This window comes from Hippoglossus stenolepis, chromosome 6 (assembly GCF_022539355.2).
Source record: "Hippoglossus stenolepis isolate QCI-W04-F060 chromosome 6, HSTE1.2, whole genome shotgun sequence".
In the NCBI taxonomy this organism is placed as follows: Eukaryota; Metazoa; Chordata; class Actinopteri; order Pleuronectiformes; family Pleuronectidae; genus Hippoglossus; species Hippoglossus stenolepis.
This window is the reverse complement of record NC_061488.1, coordinates 9903072-9917077: the sequence shown is the minus strand read 5'-3', so window position 1 is coordinate 9917077 and position 14006 is coordinate 9903072. Positions and strand designations below refer to the sequence as shown.

Here is a 14006-nt window from a genome sequence, read left to right as displayed (position 1 = left end):
CACGCACGCACGCACGCACGCACGCACGCACGCACGCACGCACACACGCACATCCAATAAAACATAATGAGAGCTAACTGTTTTTTTATGCCTTGCCCACAGTGGACGTGGTTATTGTACTCATTGTTCAACCCTTTGGTTGTCAGGGGACTAGTTCACAGTTCTGTCCATGTTTGGCCTGTCAAGTTCCAGTGAGGGCTGCGTCTCATATCTCAGAGACATGGGATGTAAGAAGAAAACCATAATTATTGCTGCTTGCTGCTATAATGTTCAGTCTGTCTGCTGCCATCAAAGAATCAATCACTCAACTTCAACAAAGCTTTGTTAACAATAAAAGTTCCCTCATCTCTGGGGTCAAAGTACAGAACTCTAGCTCTGTCCCGATAATCAAACTTTAGCTCCTACTTCAGTGCCACTCTAAGAGATTGGATTCAGTACAGGATTTCTCAAACGTTCAATACTTTGATCAAATGTGTTTTACCTCCAGAGGGTGCGCACGACTCTGTGCACAGTTAGAGTTGCATAAAAAGAAGAAAATGAAGATTGGACCAGACAGAGCCTCGTGAGCTTTGATTTGTGAGAGTGCATCGGTCAGCAGATCAGTGAACTGGGACAAACGGTTGAAAACATGGGAAGACTGTCGAGAACTCTGGCCACATAATGGAGGAAAAAATATTCCAAAAGAGGAATATGGATGTTGTAGACCAATGTGGTACAACTCCAAGGACTGTGATGCCTCCACGCAGATGAAAAAAGCCAGTGGACAGAGGCATTAGGTTTTAGGGTTCTTCATCCGTCCCATTCTTCTTGGTCAGTTTGACTTGAGGATTAAATTATGGTGGTCAAAGCTCAGAGGTCAAGCTCACTGTGACCTCACACAACACGTTTTTGGTCTTATGAACGCAACATCTCAGGAACACCTTGAGGGAATTTCTTTAAATTTGGTGTAAATGTTCACTTGGACTCAAAGACTGATTAGATTCTAGCAGTCAAAGGGTTAAGGTCTCTGTGACCTCACAGAACTCTTTTTTTAAACCTTGTGAATACTTTATATTATCACGTGTCGAGAAAATCATCTCAAATTTGGCGCCAATGTTTCACTTAGACCGAAAAATGTACTGATTCGATTTGGGTTTTCAAAGGTCACAGTCACGGTGACCTCACAAAACATGATTTGGCCTCTTGGACATGAGAAAAGTCTCTATTGAGGGAACTTATTCCAATCTTGACTAGTTGTCACTTGGACTCTCGTAAAAAAAATTGTAGACTGAAACTGCACTGGTTGGCGGAGGCATTCAACCGCAGGGCAGTAATTCTAGTTTGTTGTAGTACTGTGATATTGTTACAGTCACTCAGTTTGTTATACACATGCTTTCAGAGCACTTTAGCCCAGGCCTGGAACCACTGGGTGTCACAACAGACCTACCTGAGTCTATCACACTGTTACAACCTCAAGTCTGTTCTCCAACCTCAAACCTGTTTTATAAAATATGACTGCCAGCTCTCTATTAAGGACATATATATTTCATGGGCTCAGAAAAAGGACAAAGGACTCCAGTTCTCCTTTCACTAACTTTCTTCTGGTCATCTTCTCTTTTATTCTGTTCTTTTCTTTTCTGTCATCTCTCTTTCTCTTGCTCTCTCTGCTCTCCTCTCTCAGACATGCTTATTGGCTGCTGTGGATGAATAAAGTAACTCTGTGCTTGCATGTGTTTGTGTATTATGTGTATGAAGCACATACTATGTGAAAGCATACATTACTTGGGATACTGTTCCTCTGCAGCACATACATAATGTACATACTGTATAGGGAAATAAAGAGATGAACCAACAGACAGAGGGGTGTACTAATGTCCAAGGGAAGAAAATGGGAATGAATGGTACAGAGAGTGAGCTGCATGAGTAATGAGTCTAATTATGATTTGGACATCTTACGGAGCGGCTGCAGATATGATGGATTCCTCTTCTGTCTGAACTGGTGAAGGACATAGCTCCCATATCCATGGTAACCTGCGTGTGTGCGCCTGTGTCACCACACATGCATGTCTCAAGTTTTTCCCGTTTTCTTTGTGTTTGTGTGAGAGCAGCTTGCTTGTAAAAGCTGTTTACTGTGGGTAATGGTATGTTAAATGGGGGTGTCCCACAGGGTTAAGTGACAAACTCTGTAGTAAAGCTCAGCCACAGCAAACAGCCAGCACGGGTAATCCTGCCCATGCCACCGTCTTTTATTGCCAGGCCGCCGGGCACACCAGAAAATAAACACCTCATCCTGAGACGTAAATTAGACATCTGAAAATATCCAATATACAGTTGCAGACATATTCTCAGCATATGAGAGGAAGTTACATTCAGACTAACTGGAAATTAATAGTCTCCTTTCCCTGTTGAATGCACTTGTTTGAAGACTTTGAGGAAACCTGCAGGAACACAAAAACTCCTCAGAGAGCGGGCTGTGTTTTGAACCTGGACACATTTTAAGGGAGTGTTTGTATCACTGACCGACAGAATTAGTATTTTAAGAAGATATTGGTTGAATGATTTTTTAAAAGGTTCTGTGGAGCACATCTGTGTCTGTGCATACACCTGATATACAGTCACACTGCACTGACCAATTTACTAAATTATTTGGAAACACTTTAGGTCGCTCTAGTTTAGCATTTATTAGCAGTATGTGAATGTAAAATGCTCTAAAACACACTAATGGATCTAATAACTACTTAACTACTCAATGGAGTAATACGGAGTTATAGTTAAATTATTGACGTCAATTACCATACATAAATAATCACTTGAAATGTCTTATATCTTCTTACAGCTATGTTATAAGTGTTAGCAATAATTCCACCATCTGATTGACTTAAATGATTGATTTCCACAGGCTAAATCAAATTACTTCACCTCTTATGGTCATATTAATGCCGTGCAGAGAGGGCTATTTCTCTAGATGAGTGAATTCGTAACCACTCTGAGCGATTCCTAACCACTCTACACCTCCTCTTGGCAGGACGGGCTTTGCTGCGTTTGAACGGCGAAAAGCTTGAGAGGATGGGGATCGTGCAGGAGACGCTGAGGCAGGAGGTCCTCCAACAAGTCCTCCAGCTGCAGGTCAGAGAAGAGGTCCGCAACCTGCAGCTCCTGAGCAGAAGTGAGTAACAAGACAGTTTGTGTGTGTGAGTGTGTGAGAGTCCACATGTTTTCTGTGCATTTCTGTGAGGAGTCGTCTTTCTAAGCGTGTTCATGTAAGAGAGGGAAAGAAAAGCCAACCGACAAGCAAAAGGCGATTAGTAGGGTTTGGTTAAATTGGATGTAGACAGTCCGAGGCCATGCACATCCTCCATGACACACATGAAGTTTGAGATCCAAGTGCAATTGCTAGTGGCTGTGTGCGGTTTTATTGATAGACACTGTTGATTTGCTGCCCTGCTTTTTGAATGAGGGCTCCAGTAAACGCTTTTATTATTCAGCCATCAATAAACTGGCCCAGTCCATCTCTGTTGACCTGGATTCAACAGTTGATGGGGCTCGCTCCTCATGAGCCTGTTCTGGTGACTGTTTTTGTGGCATCAAAGTGTAACACATTTTGTTTCACTGTGTAGAGCTGGATTTCAACTATTCCCAGTAACTACCTGGATAAAAAAGGTAGCTATGAATTGGATGAAAAGTCATCCACAATGTAAAACATGCAGATATATAGACAGACATATATTATGTACATATATTTTTAAACTCCTAAATTGTGTTAGTAAAGGCTCACAGGGCACAAAGTTTTTTGATGGATGAGTAGTGCCTTAGTTTTTCATGATTTTGTATTCCGAGCCAGACGCGCCGAGCACCTTCCAGCCATTTCACTCAGGTTTTCCATTGGACTCCATTATTCAAGATCATGACCTATATTCAGCAGCAGCCTCCTGGCAGCGCTCATTCCCCAGAATAAGAGGAGATCTGCAGTATTTAAGTGAAATTGCAGCCTGCTTGTTGCTGTAGTTGTTTCCAATGTGCTGCCTAGTAATTCACTCCTCAAACAAGAGGCAGAAAACGTGTCTGGATGTTTTTACTGTGCTCCTCTTATTCACCGAGCGTCCAGGTGCAGGGCCTTTATTAATAAAAATAAAACATAAATACACAACCATTCGCTGTAAACAAATCTCTGTTTGCATAAATGCTTTGGACCAAAATAGAATTCAGCCCAAACAATGACCTTGTTTTTGCAATCAAATATTTATTATGCACCAGCTATATCTAAATAAGTAAATGAAGTCATTGTTGTAATATGACAAGCTCACATTCGCTCTCTGACCATTCATGCTGCTGCTGTTGTTTTTATTAAAAATTGTATTTACGCACTACAATGTGTTTTGAATAGAGATGTTCTGATACCATTTATTCCGTCCCTGCCTTTGCATATCGGCCAATAACGAACAGCAACTAGTGTTTTGGACAATGAAGAAAAAGTAATTTCCGGATTAGAAAAACAATTGCATTTTTACCTGAGTGAAACTAATACACAAAAATGCGTTATCGGATCAGTACATAGATTTGCGTACTTGCCGATCCCCGCCCCATTTTCGGGAGCATTGGAGGCATTTCAGATGCTGGAATCGGAGCATGTCTAGTATTGAGGTCCATGCCTGACAAAAAGATGAGTTCTCCCTTTGTCAAAGGCTTGTTTGAGGGTTAAGACTTGGTTTTAGGGTTAGGGTTAGGGTTAGGCCTGTAGTTGTGATAGTTAAGGTTAGGGTAAACGCATTATGCCAATGAGTGTTCTCACTAAGATAGAAGTACAAGTGTGTGGTGTGTGCGTGTTTGCGGGAGAAAAAAAAGAGGTTGTTCTCTAAAGACTAAAACTTTAAATGAAATGTTCCCAATTCAGCTGAAGTCATAGAGTAAAACAAGGGCACATCAAATAGTCCAGGAAAAGCATTCCCATGTAAACCCTGAACAGTGAACCATGTCATTATCCAACAGCAACGAAAGAACAAGGGCTGCAGTTACATAATAAAGCAAGGCTGCTCTCCAGTTATTATAAAGATTTTAAAAATATATAATTATTTAATTATCTGCGTACACAAACTGAAACACACTGAGGTTCCAGGCACCACAAATCAACCAGCCCATTTTTTGAGGCATAAACTTAACAAACGTCATAAAATATCTTTGCTTCAGTGAATAAGGGAGTGATGAGAAATAGAAGGAAGCGGGGAAGTGATGATGAAATGTGACCAAAAGCCTTGTGGCCATAATCAAAGCAGAGAAGTCAAGGCTATTTGGCTCGTGCCTCAATCCTTCTGACCACCAGGATGCTGTAACTCCCTTTATTTTGTTTTCTAAGTTATTGTTTCCTCGCATAATTTTAACTCAACTTATAAGTGTTAAAGTTTGTGGTGACATTCATGGCAGTGAAGCATGTTGAATTGAATTAAACTGTATTAAATCGAGAACTGGGACGCAATTGACTGGTAAAGAGAAATAATTAAATTCCTGTTTGACACTTGTGTTGATAGAGCAATGCAAATGTCATTTGCCAGTTCAGCAGACTCTGACTCTCAGCAGGCGACAAGGACAGGCTAATTTGTTGGCCTCATAAAACACCTGAGGTCCACATGGTTACAGGGTTTTCAGAGGTGATGGAGGTAGGACACCCTGGTGTCTGGACTGGAGGCGCGATAACAGGGTGTTTCGGGTGCTGAGAAATGAGAAGTGTGATGAGGTGGTGATATGGTGGGAGATCACTGCAGAGGTGATGCACGTCCACATGGGGACTGGAACATTTTGAAAAGAAAAACACTTCAAAGGCCATTGGCAACTTTATTTCTCCAAACACGTCACGCAGTATGAACATGATTTTAATAATGCAGGCTCATGGCTCTAGTTCAATGAGGAAGGACTTAAAGAGAAACGAATGAGAATGAGTAAAATAGATATATTGTCAACAGGTGGAATAGACTATAGACCCCAGAAGGAAGTAGAACACCATGGAAGCGGTTGCTGTGAATTAGGTGCTTTGGGCAGAAGGAGCCTTCCTCCCCAGAGCCTAGAAACTGGTTGTGCTTCTGAGGAATGAAACATTGATGCATGATGAAGAGGCAATGACCCGTTCAGTTGAGGTGCTGCAGGGATGCAGGTGGGTGACTGACACCTGAATGACAGGAGGGAGAGAGAACATTTTAAACTTTAACAGCTTACAGGTGATTGGCTCAAGGCCAGCGTGTCAGCTTGTGATTGGATGAAAAGAGCTGATAGAGCATGTAGAGATAGCGGGAGCTGTGGACGTGGGAACTCAGGAGGTCGTCTTGACTGATTTGATTTGATCGAGACGAAAATATCTCAACAGGAATTTCAACATAATCTGCTGTGCTGGTTCCTTGATTTTCACTCAAGACTCTTTTGATTTTCAGAAAAACATCTGAACAAGAAATTGTGCAGATTTCCATGGTCAAAATAGAAAGTATGACTCTTATTTTGGTGATTTGATTGATGGTGAAATTGAAAACAGAGAGGACAAGACAGAAAGGTGAGGTGAGAAAGAAATGTTCAGACTCGTCGCGCAGCAGCGAATGCAGATTCAGAATTTGCCCTCATGCTGGTCTCTCCTCACCGTCCTCCACACACACTCCCAGCTCCTCTCACTGGACAATTATCCTGACATATTTACAATTCTGCTGTGATTTAGCGGAGCCTCATGTCCCACACACGCCTCTCAAGTCTGACTCATCTCCAATAGATTTACCAAAAATTAAATATTGATCTCACAGTAACTTTCCAAAAGAGGACGAAAATACAAATAAGCTAGACTCTGATGTGAGATTGTCTCTGATCTGAGCAACTGTAGCGGAGCTCAACACAACCCTTACAAGGTTCTCACATTGTTCACATTAGTGATTTCTTAAACCTTTACAACCAGTGGGTTCTTTAAGTCTCCATCTCGTTGGGAAAGATAACAGTGATAATTAAAAGGACAAAGACAGAGTGGAGAAAAGAACGACTGACATGTAATAAAGATGAGGACGGACAACTGAGACTGGAAGTGAGATCTTTCACAGATACGAAACCAGACTTATCTCGTTCGCCAACAGGAGATATGGTCACAGTCTTCACCCCCTTCTGTTCCTGTGATGTGTCAATAAATGATACCCAGTAAATTGTCTTTGCAGAGCTTTGTGGTGCAACAGTGAAGTTGACCTTTGACCCTTGGATGTAAAACTTAATTTCATCTTTTTAGATAGTTGTCATAATTAGCGTATGACTTCTCGAGACAAAGTTTTGTTATGCCATTCTCCACGGATAAGTCACACATTTAAAGATTTATATACAGATTACAAATGATTAAACATATTAAAACCAAATACATACTTGCAAACAGCAGACAACTATGGTGATGATAATAATTTAAGTGCAATGGTGATAGCAAAGTACTGGTGAATTAAAAAACAAGAAAGGTAACGGATGTGGTCACAGTAACCTTTGACCTTCGACCACCAAAATGTAATCAGTTCTTCTTTGAGTACAAGCGAACATTTGTGTCAAATGTCAAGAAATCTACTTACTGCACTCCCAAGATATCAGTTTCAAAATAATGAGATGGACGTACAGACGGACAACCCAGAAACATTACACCTCCGGCCACAGACGTCACTGGCCTTAAAAACACTGTGGATAAAATCTACAGATCACAGATAAAGAAATGAGAGTGGGAAAGAGTGAAACAAAGCTTGGACTGGTAACACGTTTACTCCTTGGCTGTGGGGCCCTACTGTCTGCACCAGGCTAATCTGTCTGCGGCAGACTCAAAGCCCCATAATAACATTTCACACTCAACATGGAATCACATTACTTCTTTTGCAAATCACTGTTGAAAATGCTGTTGTTCACACAATAACAACATATGTCCATAGAAAAACATACAAATTGGAAAAGTATTTACTCATTGTATCATGTGAATACTGCATTTAGTAGCTAAAGAGCCTATAAATACTAATGTTGCACCATTTATCCACAACATCACGATATCAGGTTTAGAGGTGATAAGGCATCAGTGTTGTGCTTCCAGCTTGGTTTCTATTTATTTATTCTATTAAGTTGACAATTTATAGAAAATCATTTCAAGACATTTAACAGTGGAATTGAATTTATATTATATAGTTAACCGTGGTGACTTCTACAGTGACGTGGTTTAGCTCAGTTCTCGCAGGCTCTTCAGTGTCTCTCTCAAAAAAAAAATCTGCCTAAAACGGTGACTTTAAGTATTTCAATTGAATAAAGTTATACATAAATATTTATATCAAACACAGAATTTATTTAATTAATTCACTCAAGTGAGTTGATTTATTCACACTAACTCAACATGATAGAAAACACTTGAAGTAACATGGATATTTAATATGTAAAAATACATAAAGTCCCCATTCTAGCCATCGTCTTCTTTTTTAATTGAATAAACAGAAGCTTTTTGTACATGTATGTTATAAGATTAAAAGGACGCTGTCGGTTTGATTCCTCTTACTTTGCTCACTATGACGGAATAATAACACACAATGCAGAAAAATCTGATATAAAAAATCTGAAGTGGAATAATATTGTACAAGAATGCAGTTTATTCAATGAACATAAGAGCTGAATAAATGAACTTAAACCACAACTGTGGAATAATGCAACTATCACAAATTTGATATGATTTTCTCATGTTTTTCTCTGTGCTGAGCAAAGGGTAAAATTTTGTTACATAAAAATGGATTAAGAAAACAAGTTAGTCATGCTCAACACTCAACTCGACTCCTTTTCATGCTTCATGAGCAGAGACCGTGGAGAGGTTCAATTCCTGTCAGATAAAATGGGCTCCAAAAAAATACAGTTAGTTTCATGGTGGAACAAAAAGGATAAAGAAGTACGCACCTGCAGCATAATCCACCCGCTCTGCTCTATATGTGTGCTCCATGTCTTCTGAATATTTTCAAAGTTTTTCCCACAGAAAAACGTAATTTCTGCTGAATATTGAATGAATACGGGGGGTTGGAACTTTAAACCTGAGGCAAAAGTCAAGTAAAAAATTCACACAGTGTAGACATTTAAATCAGAGCTCCAAAGTTAAATGAAAATGCATACATATAGGGCCGTCCACATCTTCATCCATCACTACTGTGCATTGCAATACTTCACAGTCTGTTAAACATGCTTCTTGTACATAAACCTGTAATGTTTGGGAAAGGTGCTGCACATACATCTTGTATTTTTTAGACACTACAGTATTTTTGATGTATTTCCAGCAGGCTGTGTTATCTGTGAAAGGTAAAGATGATGTCTTCCACAGCCCAGAGCCATAGCTCTCTCAGGGGTTGCAGGGGTTTGTTGTAACATCTGGAAAGCTTTGTGGAGGGAGATTTTAGATGTGCCCTCCTCCCCCTCAGCCGCTGGTTGTTGGTATATCTTTATGATAAACTGTCAGCGCCGCCCTTCCTTCTCAACACACCAAAATGTCATCAAAGTTGGTCAATGCAATTGTGAAGCTGCCAGGTTTCAGCCTCTAAGAGGTGGCACACATGGGAGAAGTGTAGCTTCAAAGCTTTGAGCCTCCTGAAAGGGTCTATTTTAACCCAAACTATTACCTTTTCTGAAACCTGCCTCAACCTAACAAAACCTGCAACTGAAAAGTGAAGCCGGGAAAACCTTTCTGCCAGAAAGCCTTGAAATCAAATTTCATCCTTTTGTCAGCAACACTTTGGCTGCCCTGGAACACTGTCTTGGTAAGCCTGGTTAGCAGCTATGAACCACTCTTGTGATGGCGCCCAGCCTTGAAAAGCTTTATTCAGGGCTCTGTGTGATGCCTGCCAGCTGAACCGTAGCTCTGAGTTACAATATGAATGAAACTCTGTGTGTAACAGACAGAGCAAAGTGAGGAACATGTCATTTCTCTTCAGCACAAATTTGTCCCGTTTGCCGTTCTAGCTGTCCCTTCGTCCCGTCAGCCCTTAAAGGGATGGTTCACCAAAATATATAAAAATTCACTCAGTATCTACCAACCACTATGCCGGTGGAGGGGCGGGTGAAGTGTTTGAGTCCACAAAACACTTTAGGAGTCTCGGGGGTAAACAGTGTTGCAGCCGAATCCGATACAAGTGAGGTACCCGGCGACTTTAACTTCAGACGTAATAAAACAACAGAAAGAACATAACATGCCTCCAAACTGCTCGTGTGGTGTCATCCAAGTGTCCACAAGCCCCGACATTCATATTCGACTCAAAACGGCATCATTTACACCATGTTTTAAGCCTCAATTACTTCAATTGTATCGGATTCGGCTGCAACAAAGTTTACCCCTGAGACTCCTTAAGTGTTTTCTGGTCTCAAACACTTCACCCACCCCTCTATCGGCATAGTGGTGAGTAGATGATGAGTGAGTTTTCATATTTCTGTGAACAATCCCTTTAAGGCTGACGGCTCCACAGGGAGCTCATTTAAAATGATTTCTATCAAAGGGGTGGTTCCCTCTGTGTCTGTACAAGCCGCTGGTCATATCGATGCCTCTCTGTCATCTCCTGGTCCAGGGTCACTCCGGTGCCACGATACGTCTGTCTGTGTCTACAGACAGGTGGCGCATCTTCTTTGGCGGATCAGAAAATGAGGGCTTTAGAGCTGAAATACCAACAGTCTGACAGAGGAACGTCTGCTTTCCCACTGACACTTGGTGTTATTTCAGGATGGCTAGTTGTCAGGGAAACCACCTGGCCACATCTGTTGTTTCGAGAGAGAGAGAGAAAGATAATGACATTAAGGAAAAAAGGCTTCTCATTACATGCTGTTTTACATAATGTCATAATTTTGATATATGATTTATATAGCTGCTCTCTCCACAGTGTAATATTTTAGTAGGTATATTATAGTAAAATATATTTATATTTACAATATATCTACTGTCCGCTTCTATAGACTGTATTTAAGGATGGACAACACGTCCCCACTTCCTCCTGTTGCAGTAATATTAAACTAACATATCCCGGATACAGGTGCTGCCATCTTGCTCTTTTGAAGTCATTTGGAGCCAATGACAGAAATTGAGAAAAAATATTTGGCATGTACTTTGACTTTGTCCCATCCGCTTACTTGGTAGAGGCAGATATTATACTGCGAGATGATTTGGCATTACTTTTGAAGAGTTTTCATGTTGTCCAACTTTAAAGTCTCACATAAACTTAGAACACGTTTATTTTGAGCTTGTAAATCATTGTTCTAGTCAGTTTTTCATTACCTGCATCAGTGACACTGCAGTAATTTTCATGCACTGCAATTATCCTCTTACTTATTAATTCATACTAGTTTCATACTAAATTATTGTTTGTTGCAGGTTGTTGTGCTGCGATTGATACAATGTGTTACATGGTGAGAGCTTGGCCACACCGGTCAGAGTAAGTCTGGAGGAGTCAGGGGTCTCATACGGATTCAGAGGGGCTTTGAACCCAATAGATGAGCTTTGCTGGATCTTTGAGACTAGTGTGTTTTTAGGGCTCAGCACAAAGGACAAACAACTTCATGATGCATTAACAGATAAAGACCAATATAGAGGAATGTACTGAATTTTTAACGATGCACAGAGGTTTCAAAGGGGCAAGATGTTAGAACAAACTTTTGCTGCACTCTCAACGCTCCATTTTTCTATCCATGCGGACCCTAATTATGCTCTCCCTCCTCTCCCCTCTCTCTGCAGCCTCCTTTGGAAACTTCTCTTAGCTCATCCCTGGATCCATTTGGCAGCCCTCTCCCCCATCCCATGTCACAGTAGGAGCCATGGAAGAGCTACCGTCTTCAGATATGTGAGCGGAGAATCAATGAGTGAACGGGGGGGGGGGACAGGACAAGCCTCACAGACGACATGCCAGCCAGTCTGGAGGATTCTCATTCAACACAGCCAATCTGGTTTACAGACACTGACACAGAGACAAAGCCTTAAAGCTCCAGGCCGAGGTACTCCACTGTAACATAGTGATAATATGTAAGATTCACAACCCTAGAGATGATGTAGACCTGTCACTGGTATGTGCCTGATCACGGCAAATCTCCTTTTGGTTTCTTGCCTCAGTCGGACTGGACTGATTGGGCGATTTAATCAGAAACCTGGTGAATGCGTGCAGGTTTATTTTTGACACATGCACAAGGAGGATTCACAATTTTTGGTTCACTTTCTCTCCCGGTTAAGGTTATTATTATGAATAATTATTTAGTATGAGTTCAAGTCTGTGAACCCAGGGAAGCTTAAACATGTAGATGACTCTTTGAATCACACACATACACATGCAGTGCCACCGCTGGACCACTGGATCGATCTCCGTGGAGCCTGTTCAGAAGAAATTACAGCTGGTCTTAAATGGATTGGAGTGATGCCGGTCTAATCAAGTCCTCGGCCACTGCTCACGCTACATTTTCTCCTCAGGACTTTAGTTTTGGAACTGTGGGTTCAGAGGGATCAACAATAACGCTTGAAGCTGAATGTCATTCCCACAATCAATCTTTTTGTATTGTGACTGATCTGCTGTCAGTGAGAAGTTTAGAAATATACACACATATATATACAGTATGAGCGTTGTAGAATAACATAGAATTCAATCTGTGTATGTAACAGTAGTCTTTTGTTAATGAAATCGATCCAGAGGGCACAGAGCTAATGTGATAATCACTGACTATCGACGCTTGACAAAGCAATAATTTCAATCCTTAAAGGAGAAGCACTGTCTTGGATAAATATCAAGGAAACCTTTTTTTACACCGTTGGGATGGAGTCTGCTGAGGGAAACGTATACTGTAGATTTGCTCCTGTTACAGTGGTAGCATTTGCCAACCTCAAAGCTTCTGTCTTCTCTGTGTGCTGTACTGTGTATGTCATCTGTCACACACAGATATGTGGAGAGAAGGGACGAGCCTCTGTTGTGTTCCTCCTGGTTTCCGTCCCTGATGTGACACTGTGATTTTCAAATGCTCCGAAATCAAGACACTGTGACAGTGACGCAGTTTCCCAGCGGGACTGAATTGAGCACCTGAGATGTCACCCCCGACAGCAGCAGACAGCTATCTACGATGACAAAGTTAAAGTCACATAAATAAATGAATAAATGCGTACATACATAATAAACTCCCAACCCCCCCCCCAGCATCCTCCTGTCTCTCCTTTGAAGAGGAATCTTTGGCTAAAGTGAGTAAGTGACTGTTAGAAGGAGTAAAACACATGTTTTTGGATTATCTGACGTACTGTATATACACACTTTCAGTTTATTTAGTCAAATGATTGATGAACTGTTTGAAATGCAAAAAAAAGAATGAAAAATATTTATTTGCTTTACAGATATGAAGACATGTGGTATGGAATATGATGAAAGTTGTCTTTTTAGAATAAACTAATTGAGATTAAGCTTTGCTCCTGATTTCTTGAATTGATTTCATTTTTACCTGCGCCAAGGAGGTTATGTTTTCACTTTGTCCATTTGTTTGTTGGTTTATTTGTGAGAAAAATTACATGAAACTTGGTGGAAGGATGGATATATAACAAATATAAAAGTAATATGGGTCAAGGAAGAACCCACTAAAATTTGGTGTAGATCCAGGATTACAAAGTTAATATGAAAGCAACAACATTTGATAGGAATTTAGAAGGAAATAAAAATACAATTTAAAAAAGACACCAGAATCAAGTCATATCTAAATCTCAGCTCAATTTGAGTGTGTATCTTATCTGAGGGTATTGTAGAGGAGCGCTCACAGTGGTGGAAACAACATTTTCCAAAATGTATATCAGAAATTGTGTTATTGTAACATCTTTGTGAAGAAGATGAAAGTGTTGTTGAGAGAATACATGTGTGTGTGGTCTCATCCCCAAAGCTGATTCCATATGAGAGGGAAGTGATGAAATGTCCTCTGCACATCTAAAAATAGCCTGTTTCTGTGGGGATGGAGGATTTGTTTATATACATTGGCAATTTGAAAATATGAGACCAAAGTCAGGGTTTCGTCTTTAGTTTTGCAGTGAT

At 40.7% G+C, this 14006-nt stretch overlaps 1 protein-coding gene across 3 annotated transcripts in view; it reads left to right on the top strand.

The window, feature by feature from the left end:
- The window catches only part of samd10b (sterile alpha motif domain containing 10b), a 51407-nt gene extending 38012 nt beyond the window's left edge, over positions 1–13395 (top strand). For 2 of the 3 annotated variants that reach the window (XM_035158261.2, XM_035158260.2), the window contains exons 4-5: positions 3005–3145; positions 11696–13395. In XM_035158261.2, the coding sequence (XP_035014152.1) occupies positions 3005–3145; positions 11696–11718 (164 nt within the window). In that variant the 3' untranslated portion in view covers positions 11719–13395. The remainder of the gene's footprint in view (positions 1–3004; positions 3146–11695) is intronic. The other variant, XR_004696968.2, reaches the window with a different exon arrangement.
- Positions 13396–14006: the final 611 nt, after the last annotated feature.